The sequence below is a fragment of the Nerophis ophidion genome, linkage group LG09, assembly GCF_033978795.1.
Source record: "Nerophis ophidion isolate RoL-2023_Sa linkage group LG09, RoL_Noph_v1.0, whole genome shotgun sequence".
In the NCBI taxonomy this organism is placed as follows: domain Eukaryota; kingdom Metazoa; phylum Chordata; class Actinopteri; order Syngnathiformes; family Syngnathidae; genus Nerophis; species Nerophis ophidion.
This window is the reverse complement of record NC_084619.1, coordinates 33176499-33190546: the sequence shown is the minus strand read 5'-3', so window position 1 is coordinate 33190546 and position 14048 is coordinate 33176499. Positions and strand designations below refer to the sequence as shown.

At 39.2% G+C, this 14048-nt stretch overlaps 1 protein-coding gene across 1 annotated transcript in view; it reads left to right on the top strand.

Annotated features, from left to right (window-relative positions):
• Positions 1-2649: 2649 nt before the first annotated feature.
• LOC133559773 (kinase non-catalytic C-lobe domain-containing protein 1) overlaps positions 2650-14048 on the top strand; it is a 69919-nt gene continuing 58520 nt past the window's right edge. Inside the window, exon 1 of the mRNA XM_061911839.1 lies at positions 2650-2975. Coding sequence (XP_061767823.1) covers positions 2910-2975 — 66 coding nt within the window. The 5' untranslated portion in view covers positions 2650-2909. The remainder of the gene's footprint in view (positions 2976-14048) is intronic.

Genomic DNA, 14048 nt, shown 5'->3' with positions numbered 1-14048 from the left:
AAGTTCCATATTTATCGCGTCAAAATCGCTTCCAGCTCACTCTCCCGGCTTCCCTCTACTCCAATGTCTCACTCTTCCTTTTTGCAAGCTTCTATAAGCAGCAGTATATTTAGCTTCAAAAGTATAAGGTTGTAAATCCTCATTTGTCCAAAAATAGTCATCTTTGTTGTTTGTTAGCAAGTCTACTATGATTAGAAAACACACTCGTGTTTGTTTCTGGAAGTAGGCACACACATGTTGTCAAACGTGTGCTGCTATGGAAATCAATGCTCGGAAGAAATCAGTCCCGGAAATGATCAAAACAGGGTAAATATTGAACATATTGCATATTGTTATGTGCGTGTCTGTTACTACATTATATATAGACTTGCAGTGTGTGTATAAAACGTTGCTGGAGGGTTTTGAAGTTTTAGAGGGTTTTGAAGGCTACAACAGTGAATCCCATTAGCCGCATCTTTCAAGAGTTTTTCATCATTTTTAAAATTGTAAAGAATAAAAGACGTTTGCTTGTCTCCCATAATTGTGAACGATAGGAAAAATTCCCAAGAAAGTGCATTTTCCCGTTAAATATCTTGTATAAAAATGGTGTTTAAAATGAGACTGCTCCCAAATCTGCCTTGTTTACCTGTACTTTCTGTGGTGGTGGGTATATTTCTCATCTGCTTGTGTTTTTTGTTGTGTTACAGGACTAACTATTTGCAAGATAAGAATGGGCTGTTTGCCAATCTGACAAAGTCTCAAGATTGGCAAACAGACTAATCTCAAACTTATCTCCTTGAGCGCCACCAGGTTGTCCGTCAGTTTGCTCACTACTAGTTTAACTCAAACAAGGCAGTTTCCACCATGGAAAAGTTTAAAGTACATGTGCATGGAACATCCTTTTCCCTTTGCAATGCTTAATATTAAACATGTTTCCAGTTAGTCGCACTATGAATGATAACTATAAATGGTACTGCAAGAAGCTGCTATCAAACTGTGATAAAGGTGTAGGGGGTTGGAAGAACAGATGAAAAGCTAGAGATAGGATTTTTGGCTCTTTAGCATTCCATTAAAAAAATTGGTTAAAGTAATTAAACGATTAATTAAACCAACATAGTATAATTCGACGCTCGTTTCTAATCGAATAATCTATTTAACTGCTTGGCACTCAAAATCAAGGATTGGAATTGGGGGTTGAATCACCAAATGATTCCCGGGCGGGGCCACCGCTGCTGCTCACTGCTCCCCTGTGGGGCTGGGTCAAATGCAGAGGGTACTTTCACTGCACCTAGTGTGTGTGTGACAATCATCATTGGCACTTTAAGTCGTCGTCCCCTCCCACCCCACCCCGCCCTTAGGGGACCGAAAGCAATGGATATCGAGTGGGTCTAACATAATACTGTGAAAGTTCAAGCCATAGTGTATCCAATACAACCGTGAGAGTCTAGTCCAAAGTGGATCCAGCACAGTAGCGAGAGTCCCGTCCATAGTGGAGCCACCAGGAAACCACCCCAAGCGGAGGCGGATCAGCAGTGCAGAGATGTCCCCAGTCGATACACAGGCAAGCGGTCCATCCTGGGTCCCGACTCTGGATGAGCGGTCCATCCATGGCTACCAGACCGGACCCCCTCCACAAGGGAGAGTGGGACAGAGGAGAAAAATAAAAGCAACGTCAGATCAACTGGTCTAAAAAGGGGTCTATTTAAAGGCTAGAGTATACAAATGAGTTTTAAGGTGAGACTTAAATGCTTCTACTGAGGTGGCATCTCGAACTGTTACTGGGAGGGCATTCCAGAGTACTGAAGCCCGAACGGAAAACGCTCTATAGCCCGCAGACTCTGGGAATCACTAATAAGCCGGAGTCCTTTGAACGCAGATTTCCTGCCAGAGACATATGGTACAATACAATCGGCAAGATAGGCTGGAGCAAGACTGTGTAGTATTTTATACGTAAGTAGTAAAACCTTAAAGTCACATCTTAAGTGCACAGGAAGCCAGTGCAGGTGAGCCAGTACAGGCGTAATGTGATCAAACATTCTTGTTCTTGTCAAAAGTCTATCAGCCGCATTTTGTACCAACTGTAATCTTTTAATGCTAGACATGGGGAGACCTGAAAATAATACGTTACAGTAATCGAGACGAGACGTAACAAACGCATGGATAATGATCTCGGCGTCTTTAGTGGACAAAATGGAGCGAATTTTAGCGATATTACGGATATTTAAATAATCACTCAACTGCATCATTAATTCAATATAATTGGAATTTAATACATAGTGTTCTTAATGTATTTAATGTTAAATTAAAAATGTATTTAATATATAATTTCACTATATCATTAATTATTTCACGATTTAATTAATTATTTACATTACTATTTCATGATATTATGAATTATTGAATGAATTAATTGATAAATTACATTTTAAAGTGTATTTACTTATTTAATTGTTTCCAATTAGGCCATAGCTAATTGGGCTTTTATTCTGAAATCCCACCCGAATTGTTGCAGCGTTAAAAAAGAGCTATATCAAATTTTATGGACCTATCATCATATATGTTTTTTCTTTGAATGAGCCTTTTTTCTTTCTTTCTTTTTTTTTTTTTTTTTTATCAACATACAATATTGTTTTATTTTGAAATCACACCAGGTGGGTTTCCTTCCTGCATGTCGTTCTAGTGTTCCGAACTGGAAGCTAGCGTGACTGCAGTAAAATGAGGAGAAAAAGCTACATTAGCAAACAGTCCTGAGCGTTCTTCTTCCTCTCAGTCGGCGGTTCTAATCTGGACCCTAGTGGACACCATCGACTGAGGCTGCTGGACCACATCGGAGGCTCGGCGCTGCTTCCTGGGGGATCGACATGACTGCGGCCGGTGTTGTGCACAACACCGGCAATAATCCCTCCACTGCGCTCAACTAAGTTGCTGGCATGGCGACTCCGTGGAGAGATGCTTACTATGAAATGGACCATCTACCTCCACTGCTGGAAGATGAGGTATGTTGTTTGTTTTAGGACAGTGGTTCTCAACCTTTTTTCAGTGATGTACCCCCTGGGAACATTTTTTTAATTCAAGTACCCCCTAATCAGAGCAAAGCATTTTTGGTTGAAAAAAAGAGATAAAGAAGTAAAATACAGCACTATGTCATCAGTGCGAAATATTGCTCATTTTTAGTGGTCTTTCTTGAACTATTTGGAAAAAAAGATATGAAAATAACTAAAAACTTGTTGAAAAATAAAAAAGTCATTCAATTATAAATAAAGATTTCTACACATAGAAGTAATCATCAACCTAAAGTGCTCTCTTTGGGGATTGTAATAGAGATCCATCTGGATTCATGAACTTATTTCTAAACATTTCTTCACAGAAAAAAAATCTTTAACATCAATATTTATGGAACATGTCCACAAAAAATGTAGCTGTCAACACTGAATTGTTGTATTCTTTTTCACAGTTTATGAACTTACATTCATATTTTGTTGAAGTATTATTCAATTGATATATTTATAAAGGATCTTTGAATTGTTGCTATTTTTAAGATATTTTTGAAAAATCTCACGTACCCCTTGACATACCTTCAAGTGCCCCCAGGGGTACGCTTACCCCCATTTGAGAACCACTGTTTTAGGATCTTTAAATTCATTAAAATCATATTTTATTACAGATATAGGTATGAGTATTTGTATTTGTAGTAGTTGCAGGTACTTTCAACACATCTCTGCATAAAAGAAAGATGCAGGTTACTGCGTAAAATCCTGCCATCTCCAGGATATTTTGACGAATATAATGTATACTATTTGTTCACAATTTGGAAATGTCTATCCAGGGCAGAGTGAGGTTTTGGGATGACTTATTCAGTATAATAATACTGCACTGGTCTGTACTGAGTTATAATTCTTTCTTTCTTTTCCTTCTTTCTTTAGTTTATTTCGAACATGAACACACTTACAGCATAATACATCACACAATATAATATCTTTTCACTCTACATCATGTCAGAGAAGGAGTAGGAAGAAGTAGGGCTGGGCGATATGGCCTTTTATTAATATCTCAATATTTTGGGGCGATGTCACGATACACGATATACATCGTGATATTTTGCCTTGAAGGAACCTTTGATGCATACACCAGTATGATGATTCTATGTGTCTACAGTAAAACATTTTTGTTCATACTGCATTAATATATGCTTGTTTTAAACTTTCATGCAGAGAGGGAAATAACAACTAAGTCAATTCAGCAAAACTGTATTTATTAAACAATTACTAAGCAGTGGCACAAACATTCATGTCATTTCCAAAACAGAAAGTGCAAGATTGTCAGAGACATTTAAAAACAAGCTATGAGTGCACTATTGTGCATGATGTCACTAAGATAACATATCAAAACAACATTAACTTAAAGTGCACTTTTTGTACAGAACACCACTACAATGGTTTAAAACAAATTAAGTGCATTTTTGTGCATGATGTCACACAAATATTTCAAAAACTGTCAAATGTGGCACCGAATGGAGATGCTGCCACCTCTCTGCTCCGCGAGGGCGTATACCTATGTGACGTATGTAAGAAGGTGCGCTTGCTGTCTGTGAGAAGGAGAGACAACAAAGAGTGGGAAGAGCCTGTAGTGTAATGCCAGCAGCTAAAAGCAACTGCTTCATTTTCTATATCGCACAGAGACAAACCTGCGATATATCGAGTATATCGATATATCGCCCAGCCCTAGTTGTACATGGTGTAATCATAAATGTGACCAGTAGATGGCAGTCAATCATAAGAGATACATGTGGACTGCAGGTTGACGCCCCCTTTTCAATAAATGACACTTGCAAGTACAGGTTAGCCAGCAAGCCTAAAACTTTAGAGGCCTACTGAAATTAGATTTTCTTATTTAAACGGGGATAGCAGGTCCATTCTATGTGTCATACTTGATCATTTCGCGATATTGCCATATTTTTGCTAAAAGGATTTAGTAGAGAACATCGAGGATAAAGTTCACAACTTTAGTTTGCTAATAAAAAAGCCTTGCCTGTACCGGAAGTAGCAGACGATGTGCGCGTGACGTCACAGGTTGTAGGGCTCCTCATATCTGAACATTGTTTACAATCATGGCCACCAGCAGCGAGAGCGATTCAGACTGAGAAAGCGACAATTTCCCCATTAATTTGAGCAACGATGAAGGATTCGTGGATGACGAAAGTGGGAGTGAAGGACTAGAAGAAAAAAAAAAAGGCAAGGGCAGTGGGAGCGATTCAGATGTTATTAAACACATTTACTAGGATAATTCTGGAAAATCCCTTATCTGCTTATTGTGTTACTAGTGTTTTAGTGAGATTATATAGTCATACCTGAAAGTCGGAGGGATGTGGTGACCGCCAGTGTCTCTGAAGAAAGCCATGGAAGAGCCAAAAAAGTCGCAGCTGCCTCTTTGACAGCTGCAGGAGGAACGACACAAGCTCCGCTCATGTTTACGGTAAGAGCCGACTTATTACCACCATTTTCTCACCGAAACCTGCCGGTTGACATGTGGTAGAGAAACATGTTTGCTTGACCGCTCTGTTCAATATTAAAGCTTCACAACAAACAAAGAAACACCAGCTGTGTTTGTGTTGCTACAGCCGGCTGAAATACACCGCTTTCCACCAACATCTTTCTTATTCGTAGTCTCCTATATTAATTGACCAAATTGCAAAAGATTCAGCAACACAGATATCCAGAATACTGTGGAATTATGAGATTAAAGCAGACGACTTATATTTTGGATTGGGCTGGAAAAAAATGTCCGCTACAACCGGTGACGTCAATTGCACGCGTCATCATACACGTCAACGTACCGCGACGTTTTCAACAGGACACTTTGCGGGAAATTTAAAATTGCAATTTAGGTAACTAAAAAGGCCATATTGGCATGTGTTGCTATGTTGATATTTCATCATTGATATATGTATATATATATACATATATATATATATATATATATATATATATATATATATATATATATATATATATATATATATATGACAGAGCATCCTGAAAGACCCATTCCACCCCGGGCACAGCCACCTGGAACTGCTACCCTCAGGCATACGCTACAGGGTGCTAAAAGCGAGCACCAATAGACTAAAAAATAGCTTTTACCCAAGAGCCATAGTAGCATTAAACAGGCACTGAGTGAGCACAATATGTCCATCATGTCCTCATGTATAATGTTTAAATGTTTTTTTCTATTTTTTCGGACTACAATGTGCAATAATGTTTTATGTATGTGTGTATATGTATTCATATGCATGCAGATATGCATCTGTGTGGATACATATACATATACATAGATACATCTGTCATCTCTATCTTTTTTTTTTTTTACTATTTATACTACCATATTGTATATGCACCTTAGGAGGCGCTGCTCCAATTTCGTTGTTCTTTGAACCTGTTCATTGCAATAATGACAATAAAACTCTATTCTATTCTATAAACTATCAGACTGCGTGGTCGGTAGTAGTGGGTTTCAGTAGGCCTTTAATGTTTCATCGAGAATTAAGAACATTACACACAGCAGTCAAAAGAATCTGCCAAAATGTTTCCGTATGACTTTGGTAAGCTACAAATGGAACGCGGCGCATTACGGTTACCGTAGTCAGACGTGCTGTGCTTCAACATACGGGTATTATTATGGTGTGTGTGTGTGTGTGTGTGTGTGTGTGTGTGTGTGTGTGTGTGTGTGTGTGTGTGTGTGTGTGTGTGTGTGTGTGTGATTAAGGACCCCCGAATGGCACCTATTACAATAGGAAACATGTTATCTTCCGTTTTGTTTTCACATATTATGCAAAACCAATTTTTTTTCAACCTAATGGTTCCTGCTGTTTTGTATTATGAATCCCGAAAATGTGCACCTGTCTGCCATTGTTGTCCACACCTTAGTGAACAAGATCCCCCTTTTGCTATATCCTCTTTTTGCGGAGCATTCATCCTCTGCATATCCAATATAAACTAGTGTACAGTTCTAACTTACCGTTTAGACTCGCTATGGAAGCTCTAAAAAGTGCCAGTACAACAAAGCTGACAGGAAGAAGACACTGTCCAAGTGTAGTCACATAAATAAGACCAACCACACAACGACGCATACTGATGAGACGGTCAGAAAGAGGCTTGAAGATGGTCGGTATAACAAAAACTATCCAACATTTTGACCAAAGAACTACCATTACATGTTAGGGAAAGAAGTGTTTTAGGAAAGTGTCTAAATGTAGAAAAAAAAAAATCATAATCAGACCCCTTTAATGCTCCCTATAATTCGGTGCACCTTTTGTATGGAAAATAGACCTGAATAGTGGTAAGAGAATTTAATTTAAAAGATTTTAACTGACATAATTGCAGCGTTAAAAATGATTTGCACTGTGTGATTTGTTAGATTTTTTTCAACCCAGTTGTCACAAATAACAGCTAGCAAAGCCTGAGAAAGTTTGTGCCAACACAAAAACACAGCGTAAAATCACATGCCATCTGTGAGTTCTGCCGTATCTTTCAATAATCATCTCAGTTTGAGCTAACACAGAAGTGCAATGACACTCCAACCAGATTGCAAACGTTTGCAGCCAACCCTATGTAGGACAGCGTGTAGAACTTTGAGCTTCCCTTTGTACTGTTCTCTAGAGTAACTGTCTATTTATGGGGCGCCTGTGGTTTGAAGAACAACTTTGTGACCTATAACTGTGATCATTCTGCGAGATCACTTCAGCATGCTTTCTTCACAATGTGCGGAACCATAGTTAAGCATTTGTTTACACAAAACTACTTCATGCCTATGAAGAATAATTTCCCTGGTAGACTATTCAGTTACAGCTGAACATGCATTGATGACTTTGGGAGGAGTAAATAGTCACTTTAACGATTGTATTTATTAGATAAGGGGGTATGATATTTGCAGTGCAGCGTTTTTATTATTTAAGGAAAAAAACAGAACAGCCTGCTATCATCAAAGGCCGCATCAGAATGGTAGATGATATTGTTTTATTAACATCCCCATTAGCTGCAGTAGAGCTTCCTGTGGTCTTTATAAATACAAAAGGAAAAACTGAATACTCTACTGAATGTATCATGAAAACTGAACGCGTTTGTTCACAGATGACTCACTCTACTGAGTGGGTGTGTGGAATCACTGCATGGTGTCCATGTGGAGGTTGTGGTAAAGATGTGCCAAATGGCCTTGCTTTTTAATAAAATTCAAAATGTTCAGATCCAAGTTACAGAAAAATACAACAAGTTAGTAACAACCAGTTTTAAGAACATTAATTTTTTTCATAAAGTACGACCACATTGCTTTCTACGACCGAGCTCGTAACTCAGAATGCTCATGTCTCAAAGCAGCCCTGCTCCTTGAAATTAATGGAATTCAATTTAATCCGTAAAGTGCACTTTAAAATAAAAACTAACTTTTAGATAATATATACTGTTTGAAAGTCAATACAATAGAATGTACTACAAACAACTACTGTAGTTTTATATAATTTAATAATAATATACACCCTGTACAACCTACTCAGTGGCCTAGTGGTTAGAGTGTCCGCCCTGAGATCGGTAGGTCGTGAGTTCAAACCCCGGCCGAGTCATACCAAAGACTATAAAAATGGGATCCGTTATCAGCTTTAAGGGTTGGAATTGGGGGTTAAATCACCAAAAATGATTCCTGGGCGCGGCACCGCTGCTGCCCACTGCTCCCCTCACCTCCCAGGGGGTGATCAAGTGTGATGGGTCAAACGCAGAGAATATTTTCGCCACATCTAGTATGTGTGTGACAATCATTGGTACTTTAACTTTAACTTTTTACTATTTACCATGGACTAATGCCATTTTCCCCCTCGGGCTGCTTCTCCGTCCAGTGTTGCCAAGTCCGCTTATTATAAGCGTCTTTGGGCATGTTTTCATTATGCAGCTGGTATCTTGTTTCTCTCGTGAGAAATGACAACACTGTCTCCGCCGTGTTACATTAGGTACTAGGAAACGATTGTTTATGTTGCACACTGACCTGTTTGAGTGACGATCCAGAGAGGTCAGAGTTGACAGCACCAAAAATGTATGTCCGACCCAGTGAGCAAGACTAATGCTTGCGCATCCAGTTTGTAGACTCAGGAGAAAAGAACAAATTAAAACACGTCAGACAGACCATTCAGCAGCTTCTTAATATACACATCTACCTTTACACATGTATTAATGTCCACTGTGGGGAATGTTTTTTGGCGCATAAGCTGAAATTTGCTTCAGAGTGGTGCAGACTGACAGTGATACAATCTCCCCGCTTTGCAGAATCTGTTAAGGTAGGACACAGGTTGTTATTAGTTTGTTTTCCTGATTCAGTGGGTATTATCCTTCGCACTCACATTCTCTGTTCCACTGGTTGGAGTGCAGGACTGTGTTGATCTTTGGCTGTGTGCCGTTTGTTTATTTGATACTAGGGCTGGGCGATATTTCGATATGCACGATATATCGCGGGTTGGTCTCTGTGCTATATAGAAAATTACTATATCGTGATATTCGAGTATACGATCTCACGCAGTTGCTTTTAGCTGCGGGCATTACACTGCAGGCTCTCCTCGCTCTTTCCTGTCTCACAGACAAACACACTTTCTTACACACGTCACATACTGTCACGTCATACGTCACATACGTATACACCCTCACCCAGCAGAGAGGTAGCAGCATGGGTAACGTTAGCTGTGACGTTAGCAGAGCCTTGCGAGTGGTGGTACGAGAGACAGAATGTGCGAATGAAGGAAACATTAATTCCCAAGAAAAACAGCAGGGGGTCCATCGTCTGGCGGTGGTTTGGCTTGAAGTGGGAATATGTCGAACAGACACCCATAATAAGTCAAGCTTGCAGCACAAGCGTTTCTATAAAAAGTAGCATTACTGCTAATATGTAGCATCATTTGAAAAGTTACCCGCTAGAGAATGAAGAGTGCTTCAAACTGCATATGAACATCTCCGTTCGGTGCCACACCATCAAAATGCTGAGGCTAACAATTCCACATCAACACCGTATTGAAAAAATCGAATTTGATAACGTCCGCAGGAACCTACCGCATAGCGAAAGACATACACTATTTAATTTTCTATTATGCAGCTCATTTTTATTTGACACTTAAAATGTCTCTGACAATCTTGCACTTTCTGTTTTGGAAATGACATGAACGTTTGTGCCACTGCTTAATAACTGTTTAACAAATACAGTTTTGGTCAATCCGGAGTATATGTCGCATCCCAGGCCAAACTATGAAAAAAACTGCGACTTATAGTTTAAAAAATACGGTTGTTGTGATTTCCTTCTCTGCATGAAAGTTTAAAAGTAGTATATAATAATGCAGTATGAAGAACAATGTTTTAATGAAGACACATAGAATCATCATACTGCTGTAATTATATGTATCAAGTGTTAATTCAAGTCCAAGGCAAAATATCGAGATATATATCGTATATCCCGATATGGCCTGAAAATATTGAAATATAAAAAAAAAGGCCATATTGCCCAGCCCTATCTGATACAGACATTTTTCACTATACATATGTTGCACAGGCCAGATATAGCTACGGTAGAAGCTAATTTTCATCAGTTGTCCCCGGGCAAAGGCAAAGTGAGGGTACCGTATTTTCCTCACTATAAGGCGCACCTAAAAACCCAAAATTTTCTCAAAAGCTGACAGTGCGCCTTATAATCCGGTGCGCCTTATATATGGACCAATATTTAGCCACAGCAGGTCTCACAACTACGGTAAGCAGCTACCGATTTCATTTTCCCCCATAGGAGAAAAGGCGCACGGTGCACCAGACTCTCATGGATCCCCCTGCAGGTAGTGGTTCTGCCAGTTGGGGGTTCCCAATCTCTTTTTCGGGCTGTGCCCAGCCAGGCTCTGTTAAGAAAGTCCCGACCATCGGGTGCGCACTGATGAGCCCCTGACCTTGGCCTGGCTCCAGAGTGGGGCCCTAGCATCCCTCGCCCGGGAAAGATGCGGTTCCTGGATCTTCTTTTCTTCTCAAGAGTCTTTTGGACCGCTTTTAGTCTGACCCATCATCTCAGACCAGTTTGCATTGAGAAACTCTTCCAGGGGCATGTAGCTCCCAACAAAATAGCTCCTTGGATCATTTAGGTACTCGAACTCCTCCATGAATTACAACCTTAATGTGGCAATTCATGAAGAAGTATAAACCCGGTTTCTATATGAGTTGGGAAATTGTGTTAGATGTAAATATAAACGGAATACAATGATTTGCAAACCCTTTTCAACCCATATTCAATTGAATGCACTAAAAAACTAAATATTTGATGTTCAAACTCATAAACTTTATTTTTTTATGCAAATAATAATTAACTTAGAATTTCTTGACTGCAACACGTGCCAAAGTAGTTGGGAAAGACCATGTTCACCACTGTGTTACATCACCTTTTCTTTTAAAAACAGTCAATAAACATTTTGGGAACTGAAGAAAATAATTGTTGAAGCTTTGGAAGTGGAATTCTTTCTCATTTTTGTTTTATGTAGAGCTTTAGTTGTTCAACAGTCCGGGGTCTCCGCTGTCGTATTTTACGCTTCATAATGCGCCACACATTTTTGATGGGGGACAGGTCTGGACTGCAGGCGTGCCAGGAAAGTAACCACACTCTTTTACTACGAAGCCAAGCTGTTGTAACACGTGGCTTGGCATTGTCTTGCTGAAATAAGCAGGGGCATCCATGATAACGTCGCTTGGATGACAACATATGTTGCTCCAAAACCTGTATGTACCTTTCAGCATTAATGGTGCCTTCACATATGTAAGTTACCCATGCCTTGGGCACTAATACACCCCCATACCATCACAGATGCTGGCTTTTCAACTTTGCGCCTATAACAATCCGGATGGTTATTTTCCTCTTTGTTCCGAAGGACACCACGTCCACAGTTTCCCCAAAAAATTTGAAATGTGGACTCGTCAGACCACAGAACACTTTTCCACTTTGCATCAGTCCATCTTAGATGAGCTCGGGCCCAGCGAAGCCAGCGGCATTCCTTGGTGTTGTTGATAAATGAGTTTTGCTTTGCATAGTAGAGTTGTAACTTGCATTTACAGATGTAGCAACCAACTGTAGTTACTGACAGTGGTTTTCTGAAGTGTTCCTGAGCCCATGTGGTGATATCCTTTACACACAGATGTCGGTTTTTGATGCAGTACCGCCTGAGGGATCAATGGTCCGTAATATCATCGCTTACGTGCAGTGATTTTTCCAGATTCTCTGAACCTTTTGATGTTTTTATGGACCGTATAAGGTAAAATACCTAAATTCCTTGCAATAGCTCGTTGAGAAATGTTGTTCTAAAACTGTTCGACAATTTGCTTACAAATTGTTGACCCTGGCCCCATCTTTGTTTGTGAATTACTTACCATTACATGGAAGCTACTTTTAAACCCAATCATAGCACCCACCTGTTCCCAATTAGCCTGAACACCTGTGGGATGTTCCAAATAAGTGTTTGATGAGTATTTCTAAACTTTATCAGTATTTTTTGCCACATTTCCTAACTTCTTTGTCACGTGTTGCTGGCATCAAATTCTAAAGTTAATGATTATTTGCAAAAAAAAAAGTGTTTATCAGTTTGGACTGCAGGCGTGCCTGTCTTTGTAGCATATTCAACTGAATATGGGTTGAAAATCATTTGCAAATCATTGTATTAAATGGGTAAATGGGTTGTACTTGTATAGCGCTTTTCTACCTTCAAAGTACTCAAAGCGCTTTCCATTTATATTTACATCTAACACAATTTCCCAACTGATATGGACACGAGGTTTGTAGTTCATTTCTTTGAATACATAAATACATAATTTAATTAATAATGGAATGATTCCTTCTAAGATGAACTGTAATTAGTTACTGGTATACCTTTTTTTTTTTTATATTTTTAATTATCTGGCTTATGCCATCTAGAGATGTTTGATGAGAATAAAGTTTCTCACATTGGACACGGACAAGCACTTTTCACTAGGACATAATGTACACTCCACATACAGTACATGTTCTTACCTTTCCCATCATTGATGTCTGTACAGTGGTACCTTGGTTGTCAAACGCCCCACTTTTTGTATGATTCGGCTTTTGACGAGCATTTTTGCAATAATTTTGCTACGTTTTTTATATACCATCTCAGTTATTGTACAGCCAAACATTGCACGTAAAAAACGAGTCTGTACTTCACTATACCAATTTTCAGTACTTTTGTGTGTGTTCATTTGGTAATAAATGCTAATTGTTTAATAATAACATTTAATTTTAAATGTTAACATTCATCATGAACTGGTACAAATAAATGCGGTATTCAGTTGTTACATCTTGTTTTCTTACACTCCTGAGTCTCATTTTAGTTTTTCTTAGGTGTTGCCAGAGCCAGGAAGTACTTTTTGCCATTTAGCTGGATGTCCCAGCTTTGTCATTAGTTGAGCCCTAGGAAGTGTTTATACTGTAAGTATTTTATTTTCCATCAATCCATTTTCTACCGCTTATTCCCTTTGGGGCCACGGGGGTGCGCTGGTGCCTATCTCTGCTACAATCGGGCAGAAGGCGGGGTAGACACTTGACAAGTCTCCACCTCATTGCAGGGCAGTATTTTATTTTATTTTATTTTACACCAGCTGCTTAATTTTTACATGCATTTTAGTTTACATTTTGATAGCCAAATTTGGAGGTTTTGAACAGAAAATAGCCAATGCTAATTAGGAGCATGTACCACATGTGGCATATTTCAATGTAAACTACCATCAAACTTGCTTGAAAAGTGTTGTCTTTTTAAGATCACTTTCTATAAGGCATGCACTTTGTTGGCATGGAAAGTTATGACATTATCTAGAAGCAGTCAGCTATGATTATGTCTGTTTGCCCGCCAAGTGCTTGAGCTGGTGTCGTGTCTGAAACATTCCATTGCATCACGTGCGAACCAGGTATCGAAAATTAAAACTGTTTTTACGTAGATCAGTATGCTATAGTACCAATCGAATTCGGCTGGTACATATATAAGCCTACCGAATTCGGCACTCATCCTTAAC